At 54.7% G+C, this 13,702-nt stretch overlaps 1 protein-coding gene across 1 annotated transcript in view; it reads right to left on the bottom strand.

Moving 5' to 3' along the window:
• TBCD (tubulin folding cofactor D) overlaps window positions 1-13,702 on the bottom strand; it is a 174,465-nt gene that overhangs the window by 142,316 nt on the left and 18,447 nt on the right. The window contains exon 6 of the mRNA XM_011929067.1: window positions 11,235-11,367. Coding sequence (XP_011784457.1) covers window positions 11,235-11,367 — 133 coding nt within the window. The remainder of the gene's footprint in view (window positions 1-11,234; window positions 11,368-13,702) is intronic.

The following is a 13,702-nucleotide window of genomic DNA, read 5'->3' as shown; positions in this document are numbered from 1 at the left end:
CCCAGCTACCCGGGAGGCTGAGGCAGGAGAATGGCGTGAACCCGGGAGGCGGAGCTTGCAGTGAGCTGAGATCCGGCCACAGCACTCCAGCCTGGGTGACAGAGCGAGACTCCGTCTCAAAAAAAAAGAACAAGGTGTTATTTTTCACCTAACCTTGGATGGTAAGGTAAACACTAATCGCCTTGGCTCGCAGGTGAGGACCACACAAGGCGCAGCTCCACACCCCAGCACCAACCTGGCAGCTCCTGACCTCAGTCCACGTCCTCATCTATAAACCAAGGCAACACAGCCCTCAAAGCAAGCTTGGAAAACAAGATGATTGTGGTTTCCTACGTCTGTCATTCACAGGCATCATCCTTCACCTCATTTATCAATCTGTTCATGACAGTGTATCGCACTATAGTTCTACATCGTAGAACATTCTGGTCAATGAGGAACCACATAACGATAGTGGGCCCATAAAATGATTTTACATATGTATGTGTGTGTGTGTATTTACACGTATATATATGGGTAGATATACATGTGTGTGTATATATATAATTTTTTTTTTTTTTGGAGACGAAGTCTCACTCTGTCGCCTAGGCTGGAGTGCAGTGACACAATCTTGGCTCACTGCAACTTCCGCCTCCCAGGTTCAAGCAATTCTCCTGCCTTGGCTTCCCAAGTCACTGGGACTACAGGCGCACGCCACCACACCCAGCTAATTTTTGTATTTTTAGTAGAGATGGGGTTCCCCCATGTTGGCTAGGATGGTCTCGATCTCTTGACCTCGTGATTCACCCACCTTGGCCTCCCAAAGTGCTGGGATTGCAGGCGTGAGCCACCGTGCCCAGCTGATAGTGTATTTTTACTGTACCTTTTCTATGCTTAGATGTGCCAACACCACTGTGTTACAGTTCCCTGCAGTATTCAGCACAGTCAGGTGCTGTATGAGTTTGCAGCCTGGGAGCAGCGGGGCCACACCACACGGCCTGGGAGTGCAGCAGGCCACACCACCGAGCTGGGAGTGCAGCAGGCCACACCACCGAGCTGGGAGTGCAGCAGGCCACACCATCTATTTTAAGTGCACACTACGGTGTTTACACAATGACACTGCCCAACGACACAGTTCTCAGGACTAACCCCCACTGTTAGGGGACACATGACTATTTCATGACTCACTCAGCGTTTTAAAATGTTCTCAGCAGCCCACGTAGTGACCTCACAGCCATAAACAGCCAGCAGCATTACAGTATTCCAGCTTAAACAATCCCCCATCACCGAGCCTTCTGATTGCTATTCTGAGCTCATTCTGCACAGCCCAGCTCTGCATGACAGGGTCCAATGACTGTGCTCACGTTCAGGTGTGTGTGACCACCTCTGGGGTGCGCCCCTCACCCAAAGGCAACAGTTCCCACAGAAGAGAGGAGCAGGGAGCCCACGCACCTCCCAAGGCCAAACAAAAGCTCGCAAAAGCCCTTTATTAATCGTGAACCACCAAACAGACGTAAGATGCTAGAAAAGAGGTTAATGATCCATGGCCAGGCACAGTGGCTCACGCTTGTAATCCCAGCACTTTGGGAGGGTGAGGCAGGCGGATCATTTGAAGTCAGGAGTTTGAGACCAGCCTGACCAACATGGCAAAACCCTGTCTCTACTAAAAATACAATAAGCTGGGTGTGGTGGTGGCACCTGTGATCCCAGCTACTTGGAAGGCTGAGGCAGGAAAATCGCTTGAACCCCAGAGGCGGAGGTTGCAGTGAGCCAAGATTGTGCCACTGCACTCCAGCCGGGGTGACAAAGCAAGACTCTGTTTCAAAAAAGAAAAAAAAAAAATTCCCTATTAATTTAAGAATTTCAAACACAGGAAACCTACAAGACCTAAAAGGATTAGAATAAATTTCTAGGGCCTAGCACAGTGGCTCACACCTGTAATTTTAGCAGTTTGGGAGCCCAAAGTGGGTGGGTCGCCAGAGGTCAGGAGTCCGAGACCAGCCTGGCCAACATAGTGAAACCCCATCTCCACTAAAAATATAAAAGTAGCCAGGCACAATGGCACACACCTGTACAAATCCCAGCTATTCAGGAGGCTGAGGCACGAGAATTGCTTGTACTCAGGAGGCAGAGGTTGCAGTGAGCCAAGATCGTGCCACTGCACGCCAGCCCAGGTGACAGAGACTCTGTCTCATAAAGAAAAAAAGGAATCAACTTCTAACAGCAGCAAAAATGCAGTCACACACAGCCATCTCCACAACATCAAAAGAAAACCTGTGAACAGGAAAGATGAAGAAAAGGGAAAGGGAAGATTAAGCCTTACAGACAGAACCAATTTTAGAAGTCTAGTCCCTCCCAAATGTAGTTCTGTTATCATTTATGCTTTTACATAAAATTAACGATTTCTCAATTACCCAAAAAACATCCATCATGCATCTCCCATTTGCCCAACGTACTGATACATAAAAGATGCAAGAGATGGCCGGGCACAGTGGCTCACGCCTGTAATCCCAGCACTTTGGGAGGCCGAGGAGGGCGGATCACGAGGTCAGGAGATCAAGATTATTCTGGCTAACACGGTGAAACCCCATCTCTACTAAAATACAAAAAAATTAGCCGGGCCTGGTGGCGGGCCCTGTAGTCCCAGCTATTTGGGAGAATGAGGCAGGAGAATGACGTGAACCCGGGAGGCGGAGCTTGCCGGGATGGCACCACTGCACTCCAGCCTGAGGGACAGAGCGAGACTCCATCTCAAAAAAAAAAAAAAAAAAAAGATGCAAGAGACACAGTTTCCACCACAGAAAGCCTGAAAACAAACCAGACAAAATACAATTGTATGTAGCTCCCAAGCCACCAAGCAGCCCACGGGCTCAGTGGCAGCGGGAGAGACCACGAAGAGCAGTGGCTTTGCAGGGACCTGAAGGGGCACTGGCCTGGGCAGCGGGGGGCTAAGGCTCCAGTGTCTCAAGTCAGAGAGGGACCTGAGCTTCTCTGCAGTGCAGGTGGGGGTGGCACAGCTCTGAGCCCAGCAGGAGGAGGAAGCTCCACCAACCAAGAGGCCAGGGGATGTGGCTATCCCTGTGGACCCCGTGTGGAAGAGAAAAAAGGAGACACATAAAGGCAAGGAAGGAAGAACGGGCAGAGACAAGGACAAGGGTGTGCTGATGCCACATCTCCCGGATGGCGCTGCTGACATATGCTGGGGGCAGCAGGGTGCACAGGGGTCCCATGGGCTGGCCACCTGAGCAGCTCTGCCAGGGCATAAACAAAGCGTGAGGACGGAGAGCATGGCTGAGGGCCGCCTGCCGCCTGGGGAGCCCACGGAGGCCGGCAAGCCAAGCAAAGACACCAGGACACACGGCGGGGATGGGGAGCCCCAGGCGTGGGCCACAGCCTGAGCCCTACTGTTTTTGAGGCCGAGATGAGGCCACCCTTTACCCAGGCCACAGGCTTCCGAGGCCACCCTTTACCCAGGCCACAGGACAGCAGGTGTGCTGCCAGAATCAAGGGCACAGAGGCAGCATGGGACGGAGCCTGGCACTCTATGAAGAGAAGGCTCACAGCCTCCACCAGCACCTTTACTGCAGCCGACGGCCACAGGAGAGGCAGGAGGGTAGTCGGGGAGCCCAGCGCCTCCAGAGGGAACATTTCACAGAGGGAAATGGCTCCCATCTGGACCAGGCGGCAGAGCGGGGCAGACTCAGGATGACATAAAGCACAGAGCCACGTGCTGGGACGAGGACCCCCAGGACAGGGTGGTGGCACAGCCACGCGAGAACAGATGAGCAATGAACCAGGAAAGGAGACATGTTAGAGCCACATCTACACAGACGGGCGTGAGCGGACAGTGGGAGGAACACGGTGTCCCAGGGACGAGCCCGGTTCCTGGGCCGCATGCAAGGACAGCAGCACAGAAGCTCCTGTTTGTTGCTGGGCTCCCGAGTAAACAGGCCGGGAGCGGAAAGTGACGGTCCAGAGAGTGTGACTTGGGGCTTGCGGGTTCTGAAGCGTCACACGTGTACCCAACAGGTCCACAGGAGGAGGGCTCGAGAGCCAAGGACAGAAATCAGGAGATAAAGGTCAAGGGTGAATCAGAGCTGAGATATCAATAGCCAGGGCCAAAGCCTGAGGGACGTCTGCCTTAGAGGGAAGGTGCCTCTAAGGTGACTGCGTGGGCAGTCAGGCATCATGGGCCTGTGAGCAGGGTGAGGGCGGGGCAGGTGAGGGGCAGGGGCACCTCATCCTGCACAGAGGCCACAGGCCAGGAAGACTGGGGCATGGGTGAGGGCGGGGCAGGTGAGGGGCAGGGGCACCTCATCCTGCACAGAGGCCACAGGCCAGGATGACTGGGGCATGGGCCACTGAGACCCAGCTCTAGCCCACTCAGCATCAGCCCAGCCTGGCACACCATCCAGCTCTCTGCCTGTCTGTTCCTCATCTAAGAACTGAGGGGGGTGAGGCTGGTGACCCACCCAGCCCCCTCCCCGTCTAGCACATGACCCCGCGCCAGGCTGCCTGTGAGAGCAGGTCGCGCCACCTCGGCAGGGACGGGCCAGGGCTGACAGGAACAAAGGCGTGCGGCTTACCACGCAGGTTTCTGTAAGACTCACACCACTGTGCCCGCCCCACATAAAATGCTGAGCGATGGGAAAACAAGAGTCAGAGCTGGCTGCTCCAGGTCTTTACTTAACGCCACGAGGAAACTGAACCCGTGTGGCCTGAGGCACCTCGTTTCACCCGAACGCTACAGGAGCAAGATCTCTGGAAAGTACCCACATTCAGACGGCTCCTGCCCTATTTCCTCCATCGAAACTCTTGCCCCAAGAGAGCACTACAACTAAAAAGGACCATGTGGTCATCTTCCTCTGGCCTGAATGGAACGGTAGGGTGCTGTTCTCCAAATCTGAAAAGAAATCACAGCCTAAATGAGAAATGTTTTGGATAATCAGCTGTCTTCTTTCACCTTCAAAGACTGTGACTGTGCTAATTAGCCTCACCTCAACCTCCGCGGTGAGAGGTCTGCTGCTTCCCTCCCAGGTGGGGCGGGCATTGGTGCTCACCCTTGCCTCGGGTCACAGGAGAGCCGGAGTCAGCAAGGGGCCTCAGCAGAGCTCACGGCGGCTCGAGCCCTGGTCCCGGCCCACGCACTCTGGGCCACAACCACTCCTACTTGGGGACCTGACTGCTTTTATTAACTATAAAAAAGCAGAGTGGCTTCAGCGCCTCTCTTCGCAAGTGCCTGGCAGGAGCTGGGGTGAGGCTGATGGTGCCAGTGTTCTCTGGCTTTCTTGGTTTTTAATGCTGTTGTTTGTGACTATTTTATCCTTTAACAACAGTTGTGCTTTTGTCAATGATAAAAATAAAAAGAAACCGCACTGCAAAGGGGACACTTGAGCCTAACAGCCGATAAGGGGAAGAGCATCCTATTACCACTTCCATTGTCAACAGCCCCGTCTTGCAGTCCGAGTCCCCTGCCCTGCCGCCGCCTCCCAGCCATTGTGAGAACACACAGAGAGAAACCCACGCCATACAGTCAACAGTCTTCCAATCAGAGTGCACAACCAAGAGAGCACAACTATCAATCAGCAAGCAGAGTCACACCTGCAAATGACAGCCATTTTCCTTTTCGTCAATTTTTTTTTAGATGGAGTCTTGCTCTGTCGCCCAGGCTGGAGGGCAATGGAGCAATCTTGGCTCACTGCAACCTCTGCCTCCCGGGTTCAAGCGATTCTCCCAGCCTCCCAAGTAGCTGGGATTACAGGTGTGCACCACCACGCCCAAATAATATATTTTTAGTAGAGACAGGGTTTTACCACGTTGGCCAGGCTGGTATCAAACTCCTGGCCTCGAGTGATCCACCTGCCTTGGCCTCCCAAAGTGCTGGGATTACAGGCATAAGCCACTGCACCCAGCCCATTTTCCATTTTTAATGTGTTTTTCTCCTTCCTTGAATTTCCTCAATTTGCATTAATCTTAATGCTTAAAGTGGGACTAAACCAAAGGGTGTTTTTAAAGCTGGAGTGCAGGGGCCTTCCAAGGAAATTACTTTGCCAAACACTAGCTTCCCTCCCACAGGAGTTAAAAACCCTCACTGCAAGGGAACTATGCTTCGAGGGAAATGAAGATCAGATCCTGGTTTCGATGGTACTTGTTGAGAGTTCACCTGTTTCGCCCACAGTAATGAACAGGTGGATGACAATGAGGCCAAGTGCATCAAAGGAAACAGATGAAACCCTAAGCAGAATTCACCTGCAAGTTTCATCATGCACGGCGGGCACCCGGCCTCTGCCTGCAGCTCTGCCAAGCCCATGGTGAAACCTCCCGCCCGCTCAGCACCCAGCACGACTTCCTCCTGCTGGGGCAACCTGGATCAGACCAAACGGACCCTTCAAAGAGAGAGAAGGAAACAACACGCATGGCTCTGGAAAGACTCGAGATTCTCCAGCAGCCGCCCAGGGCTTCAGACGCTCTGGAAGGGACATGCTGGCCCCAGGAGCTGCCAGAAGCCCAGCCCCGCCAGGCGTTGCTCCACGGCAGTTTCATTCAGTCCCTTCCCAGGGATTTCAGCCGGCTGCGTCAGACAATTACTCACTCTCGCTGAGGGCAAAGCTGAATAGCTGTGAGGTGCTGTTGCCAAACTGCCTGGGTGCTCTGCACCAAACAGCAGGGACAGCACGCCTCACTCTCTGTCAGCACATGCTGGGGGGTGACATAAGGCTCGGCTTCCTAAGCCTTTGAGAAAACCTTTTTACACCTTGGGAGGAAGGGGCAAAACGAACTTCTCTCCACCTCAGCGTGGAACTTGGAGATGTCAAAATAAAAAGCCCTTCCCCACTCCTGACTGGTTTGATTTTGCTACAGGAATCCCCACCTGTCCCAGCAGCTAGCAGGGGAATGGGGCAGGGAGCTGGCCCGCCCCCCCCCCACCCTCTGGGTATTCCAAATCCAGGCTGTGCACCGCGCACCTCCCACCTTGGGATGGAAGAACAGAAAACTTGGGAACAATCTAGAGAAAACCAACAAGATCATCAAAAAAAAAAAAAAAAAGTAAAGCACCAAACCCGCAGACAAAGAAACTGCAGAACTAGACACACGTGGCCACATGACCTTCCCAAGCCGAGAAGGACTCGGAGCCCTGTGCCCGGGGAACACCGCCAGGATGCACCATGGAGCCCTCCCAGGCAGCCTGAACGCAGTGGCCCACAGCCCTCACCAGGAGGCTGCCTCTCCCACAGCCAGCCTGGCCAGGAGCCGGTGTGCCTCACCTGCCTACAAGTCCCTGGGCAGCCAGAGCTGGGTATCCTGCTGACCCAACAACATGGGGTGGGGAGGGGAGAGAAGGGGAGGCTCCAGGCCAGGCTGACGAGAGCTGCAGGAGACCCCTAGAAGCCCGTCAAGAGTGCAGATTCTTGACTGGGCAAAGGTGGTCTCAGACACTGACTGGACAGAGATCAAATGTGCCTACCCTCCCAAAGCAGCACCCACGCTCGGGGCGGGGCTAACAGCCTACCCTGCAGAGCCACTGGAGACAACCGGCGCTGGTCACATCCTGTTAGACCTCCCATGTGCTCTCCTGACCTGAGACGTTTTCCCCACAGCACCGAGTGTTATTAGGGATTCCATGAAGGCTAAATTTCTAGGGATGAGGAGATCCTAGTCAGAGCACAGAGACGCCCAGGAGGCCTCCTCAGATCTTGTGAGCCGCAGGTTCTTCGGTGGGGTTGCCACGTGGTTCAGGTGCAGATTATTGTAAAGATACGGCTTTGGCCCCACGGGCTGGTAGGCTGGGTACTTCTTCCCCACCCAGAACGTGATCAGCAAGGCTGAAGCTGAAGAGCTGTTACACGACATTCCAAGAAACAGGTGCGGGGGACATATCCACATGGATCCTGACACACATGTAAGTGCCAACATTGTCAGTTCGCCGGTCCAACCTCAGGCCAGGTGGTCCCAGCCACAGCATGGACCCCTCCCGCTGCGATGGGTCGGGTCCAGCGGTCCCAGTCACAGCATGGACCCCCTCCCGCTGCAATGGGTCGGGTCCAGCGGTCCAGTCACAGCATGGACCCCCTCCCGCTGCGATGGGTCAGACAGCTGCGGCAGTTGCCACACCCCATGCTACCAGCCAGGTAAGGCTCATGGTCTTCCACACGCATGTCATACTTCTTGGTGGTGGCAGCCCGTTCTTCTGGGGTCTTAGGGCCCTGAGAGCACGTCCTTGGTCACGTGGGAGGCTGTCCGTGCACCCAGCATCACAACATGAAGGTGAAGCTACTGGAATCCCAGGAACCCCACGATGGCCACTGCCATCTTCCCCTTCTTCCCGTTTCCTCAGTGGGACTCAAGGCAAAAAAATGAAGAATCCAACTGCACCTAAACTTTCAAATTAACCATGTGTATCCACCACCTTTACCAGAACTGCCTAAAACATAAATGCACATTCCCTGAGGATCCATGGACCAACATGGGCACATCTGAGACCTGCAACCTCCCTGCCCTACCCCTCCACCCCCATAACCTCCAAGGCCAGCCTCAGCCTGCCCTGACCTCCACAACAGCAATGAATCCTCTTTAGACGTTGAGGACGCTGCCCCAGCGTGGCCAGAACGAGGGGCACCTGGGGACGCAGATGGCACATCTGTACCTGCAACGCCCAAAAATGCCTGGCACGAGCAGGTCCTCTATTTCATCAGTACGGCAGGTATGCCACCAGAAAAATCTTTTTAAAAAGACTTCAGGGCCGGGCGCGGTGGCTCAAGCCTGTAATCCCAGCACTTTGGGAGGCCAAGACGGGTGGATCACGAGGTCAGGAGATCGAGACCATCCTGGCTAACATGGTGAAACCCCGTCTCTACTAAAAAATACAAAAAACTAGCCGGGCGCGGTAGCGGGTGCCTGTAGTCCCAGCTACTCGGGAGGCTGAGGCAGGAGAATGGCGCAAACCAGGGAGGCAGAGCTTGCAGTGAGCTGAGATCCGGCCACTGCACTCCGGTCTGGGGGATGGAGCGAGACTCCGCCTCAAAAAAAAAAAAAAAAAAAAGACTTCAGAAAGATGGAAACATTCCAAATTTTGTTTAAAATTTTATTAAAAACTAGTGTTATGTACCCAAGGGTACTGAAAGCATTAAGTTGTGTTTGTTTTGTTTTTTCTCCTGGCAGAGTCTTGCTGTGTCGCCCAGGCTGGTGGCATGATCTCGGCTCACTCAATCTCTGCCTCCCAGGTTCAAGCAATTCTCCTGCATCAGCCTCCAGAGTAGCTGGGATTACAGGCCCGCACCACCATGCCTGGCTATTTTTTGTATTTTTAGTAGAGATGGGGTTTCACCATGTTGGCCAGGCTGGTCTCGAACTCCTGACCTCAAGTAATCTGCCTCCCTCAGCCTCCCAAAGTGCTGGGATTACAGGTGTGAGCCACCACACCCAGCCTGAAAGCATTAAGTTTAAACAAAAACTTGCACATCAAAGTTGTTAACAGTATAATTTGTAACAGCAGAAAATACCCATACACTGGCACACGATTAAGCCATAAAGGGAACGATGCACTGACAGCACCTCAACACGGATGAACCTTGGACACGTCGGGCTCAGTGAAGGCCAGACGCAGAAGGCCGTGCAGTGTACAACTCTGGTGAGGAAAGATGTCCACAACCAGCAAGTCCACAGGGACAGAACATGGATCCGCGGCTGCAGGGGCTGGGGAGCGTGAGGGAGGGACTGCTTGGTGTGATCACGGTTTCTTCCAGGGTGATGACAGTGTCCTGAAGTGCACAGCTTTGTGAATATACTAAGAACTACAGAATTATTTCCTTTAGAAGGATGAATTACTTGTGGTATGTGAATTATATCTTAACTTTTGAAAACTGCTGAATCTGTCACATTTATGTGGAGGTTGACGGGAGGCCTGAAGAAAAAAGACATCACCTGGGCAGAGCACAGGCTCCGGGAAACACGTTTGCAGTTTTCTCTTACACGTCTGAAACCTTCTCTTCATCTGAAGGGCTGCCCTCCTGAAGACCATGGCAGCATGACAGGGAAGCAGCAGACATTGAGGATACTTCCCAATTCCCCCTCAAGAAACGTACGCCCCCACCCCAGGTTATCACTCCCATGGCCCCCATCCTCCACCCAGCTGACAGCCTCCCGCTCCCCAGCAGAACCTGCCACGGCCAGGACGATGCCGCGGACAGGAGGACGCCGCCGCGGACAGGATGCCGCCATGACGGACAGGATGCCGCCGCCACGGACAGGAGGACACCACCATGAGGCGGCACTCGTCATCTGCCCTAAAATGCACTCCAAAGTGTCCTTCTAGGCGTGGAGGCTCCGGCCTGTAATCCCAGCACTTTGGGAGAATCACAAAAGCAGGAGGATCTCAAGGCAGGAGGATCACTTGAGGCCAGGAGTTCAAGACAACCCTGGCCTACATAGCAAGACCCTGTCTCTACAAAAAATCTATTTTAAATAAGAAGAACAAAGTGCCCTGCTCCTCAGAGGGGCCACAGGCTCCACAGCGCGAGACAAGGATGAGACAGCGCTCTCAAAGCCTCACCTGCCGTAATGAAAGAGAGAGGAAGGTGCTGAACCCATCGCGCCAACGGCCACAGCAGGCTGCTGGCTCCCCCTCCAGAAGGCTGACCTGGGAGCTGCAGCCTCCAGAAGGCTGACCCAAAAGAGGCTTCACCCTCTTCTGAGACTCGATCTTTCCTCCTCGTTAGCACAAGAAAAGGTAACACAAGAGACAGCCAGAGCAAAAGGGAGGGAAAGGGTTGGCAAAGGACTGCAGCCAGGGCACCAACCAGACACCTGCAGACAGAGGCCAGGGTCTGTGTCCAAACAAAGCAGTCAGAAACATCCAACCCAAGCCCAGTGCAAAGGAACAGCATCAAGTTTCAACTCACCCACCATGTTTTATTAGAGCTCATTCAATCTCTGCACTTTACACAGGAACTAAGCAGGAGACCAGGTGCGGAGAAGCCAACCCCGGGGAGCCCCGGCTGCGTGGCACCACTGCCCTCTGCTGGCGATGGGTGGGGCTCCAGGCCCATCCACCAGCACCAACGCAGAAACCAGCCTGGCCCCTGAGGCAGGACCCACAGCAGTGGGAAAAGGAAACTGCGCCTTAAGACCCTGGCGCACTTAAATCAATCCCACGGGGTTCCAATGACATCAAGATGGAACCACAGGTAACATCAGTCTGTGGTCCCCACGTAAGGTGTCATTTCCCTGCTATCTCCACGGCCCCTGAGGGCAGCACTTACCAGGGCCTGCAGCATCCCGTCCATGGTGATGACCCCCTGGAGGGTCTGGAAGGAGGAATTGGCCAGGTTGCACAGGCTCCAGTCCAGGAACTCAGCCATCTTGCTCTGCTTGACATCAGGACGTGTGATAAATCTGCCAAAAGGAAATAAAAACACAAGCTGCAGCTCAACCGAGGCCTCAGCACGGAGACCTCGCCCACGCCTCACCAGCCCACCCCACACACACCCCTCCTTACACCCTCCCACCTCACGCGCCTTACAGCAAGACACCAGCTCTGTACTGAGTCCTGTCCTCCTCCAGCTAGTTCCTCCTCTCTCCAACCCTAGAAACCAAGTCACTGCCCTGACCAGGGCCCTCAGCAGCTGCTTCCCCACCACAACCTCTCAGGTTGCACCCAGGCCTACTGCCCATCCCCTCCCACCTGCCCCCAACCATCCCCCTCAGTGTTACCCGTCCCCATTACCGCCAGGGAGCCCCTGCCCACTTCTCCGCCCCTCCCTCCTCCCTGGACCCAACTCTGCATCCCTTAACCTCAGGACATCGTGCCCACGTGCAAGGCTTGGCCCCAAGCCCCTTGGACCTCCCTCCCCCGCACCTGCCTGGGTCATGTGCACAGGTCTGTTTCCACAGCCAGCCACTGGTGTAACCCCATGAAAGTCTTCCCAGCTGGACTCGGCCTCATGTTCCAGGGAGTGCTCACACTCCCCACCCCTCTTGCAGCCTGGCCTCAGGAGAGGGCACCCTGAGCACACAGAGCTTCCAAACTAAAAAAAGGAAGACCCAAGTCCTCCTTTTTTTTTTTGAGATGGAGTCTTGTGTTGTCACCCAGGCTGGAGTGCAGTGACACGATCTCGACTCACTGCAACCTCCGCCTCCTGGGTTCAAGCAATTCTCCTGCCTAGCCTCCCAAGTAGCTGGGGCTACAAGCGTCCGCCACCATGCCTGGCTAATTAGCCCGAACCCTCCTTATTTCTTCACCAGCAGTTCACAGACCAGGCCCCCAGCTCTGCCTCCATGATTGAGACTGGCACTGCCACTCAGAGAACAGACAAGGCTCTTCCCTCCCACAGCTGACACTCTGGAAAGAAATGGCAAACAGCTGGGGACTTCCAAAGTGCAAAGAAATGTCACGAAGGAAATGGGAGGAGGGCATGGCCTGGTTAGAGAGAAGACGGGAAGCCAGAGAGCTCAACGAGGGGGCTAAAAACCTGGTAGGAAAGTGCTGCTGCCCAGGGAAGCTGGAGATCCAGGGCCCAGGGCAGAAGGGAGCCAAGGGAACTCAAGAAATGCAAAGACAATGTGGTCGGAAGCAGAGCAGCCAAGTGGGAGAGGTGCTGGGGGCAGGACCAGTACTGGCCAAGCCTTTCCGCCTCCTCTTCAGGCCACGCTGGCAAGTCTGACTGGCATCCTGGCCACATCTTTATGGGTGGGGAGGGAAGGAGATGGCAGTGATGCCAGGAGGGAGGCATGAGGCGCTCCCTCAACAGCGACGGGGCCACTTCCCAGAAGGGACACTTGGCCGGGCCAGGAGGCAGAGGAGTCCACGTGGGGATGCCACACGTGATGCCCACGAGACAGCTATGTGGAGACCCCAGGCAGGGCGAGATGTGGAAGCCGGAGCTGCCAGGCGACGACGCCCACCCTCCCTCCAGCCCCCATCTCATCTCCATTGCAATTTCAACTCTGGCCATCCCACCTTCCTGGCCACCGTTCCAGCGCAATCATCCGATCAGCCCACACGAGAGCTGGCGCCACACTTTCAGGATCACAACACTAACACGGAGGAGACGGCCGCGCCACACTTCCAGGATCACAACGCTAACACGGAGGAGACGGCCGCGCCACACTTCCAGGATCACAACACTAATACGGAGGAGACGGCGCGCACGTGCCGTCCTACTCTGTCATGGCCCTCCCAAAACAGAAGTGCTGCCCAGCTGAGGGGATGGCTGGCACCTGCCAACTGCTCATAACAGCAAGGATCTCTCCCCCACCACTGTCCGTGTGGAACACGCTTAGGGAGGGAATCATTACGAACAATGGGGAAAGAAGTCCCTACTTCCAGAAAGTAAAGAAACATTTTGCTGCACACAGTGGCTCACGCCTGTAATCCCAGCAATTCAGGAGGCTGAGGCGGGTGAATAGCTTGAGCTCAGGAGTTCAAGACCAGCCTGGGAAACATGGTAAGACCCCATCTTGGCTGGGTGTGGTGGCTCAAGCCTGTAATCCGAGCACTTTGGGAGGCCAAGGCAGGTGGATCACGAGGTCAGAAGTTCAAGAGCAGCCTGTCTCGCACCCCGTCTCTACTAAAAATATTTAAAAATTAGCTGGGTGTGGTGGGGCATGCCTCTAATCCCAGTTTCTCGGGAGGCTGAGGCATGAGAATCACTTGAACCCAGGAGGTGGAGGTTGCAGACAGCCAAGATTGCGCCATTGCACTCCAGCCTGGCAACAGAGCAAGACTCTG

Source organism: Colobus angolensis, unplaced genomic scaffold (assembly GCF_000951035.1).
Source record: "Colobus angolensis palliatus isolate OR3802 unplaced genomic scaffold, Cang.pa_1.0 Scaffold1, whole genome shotgun sequence".
Classification (NCBI taxonomy): Eukaryota; Metazoa; Chordata; class Mammalia; order Primates; family Cercopithecidae; genus Colobus; species Colobus angolensis.
The sequence above is the reverse complement of the archived record's forward strand: the minus strand, read 5'-3'. Positions and strand labels throughout refer to the sequence as shown.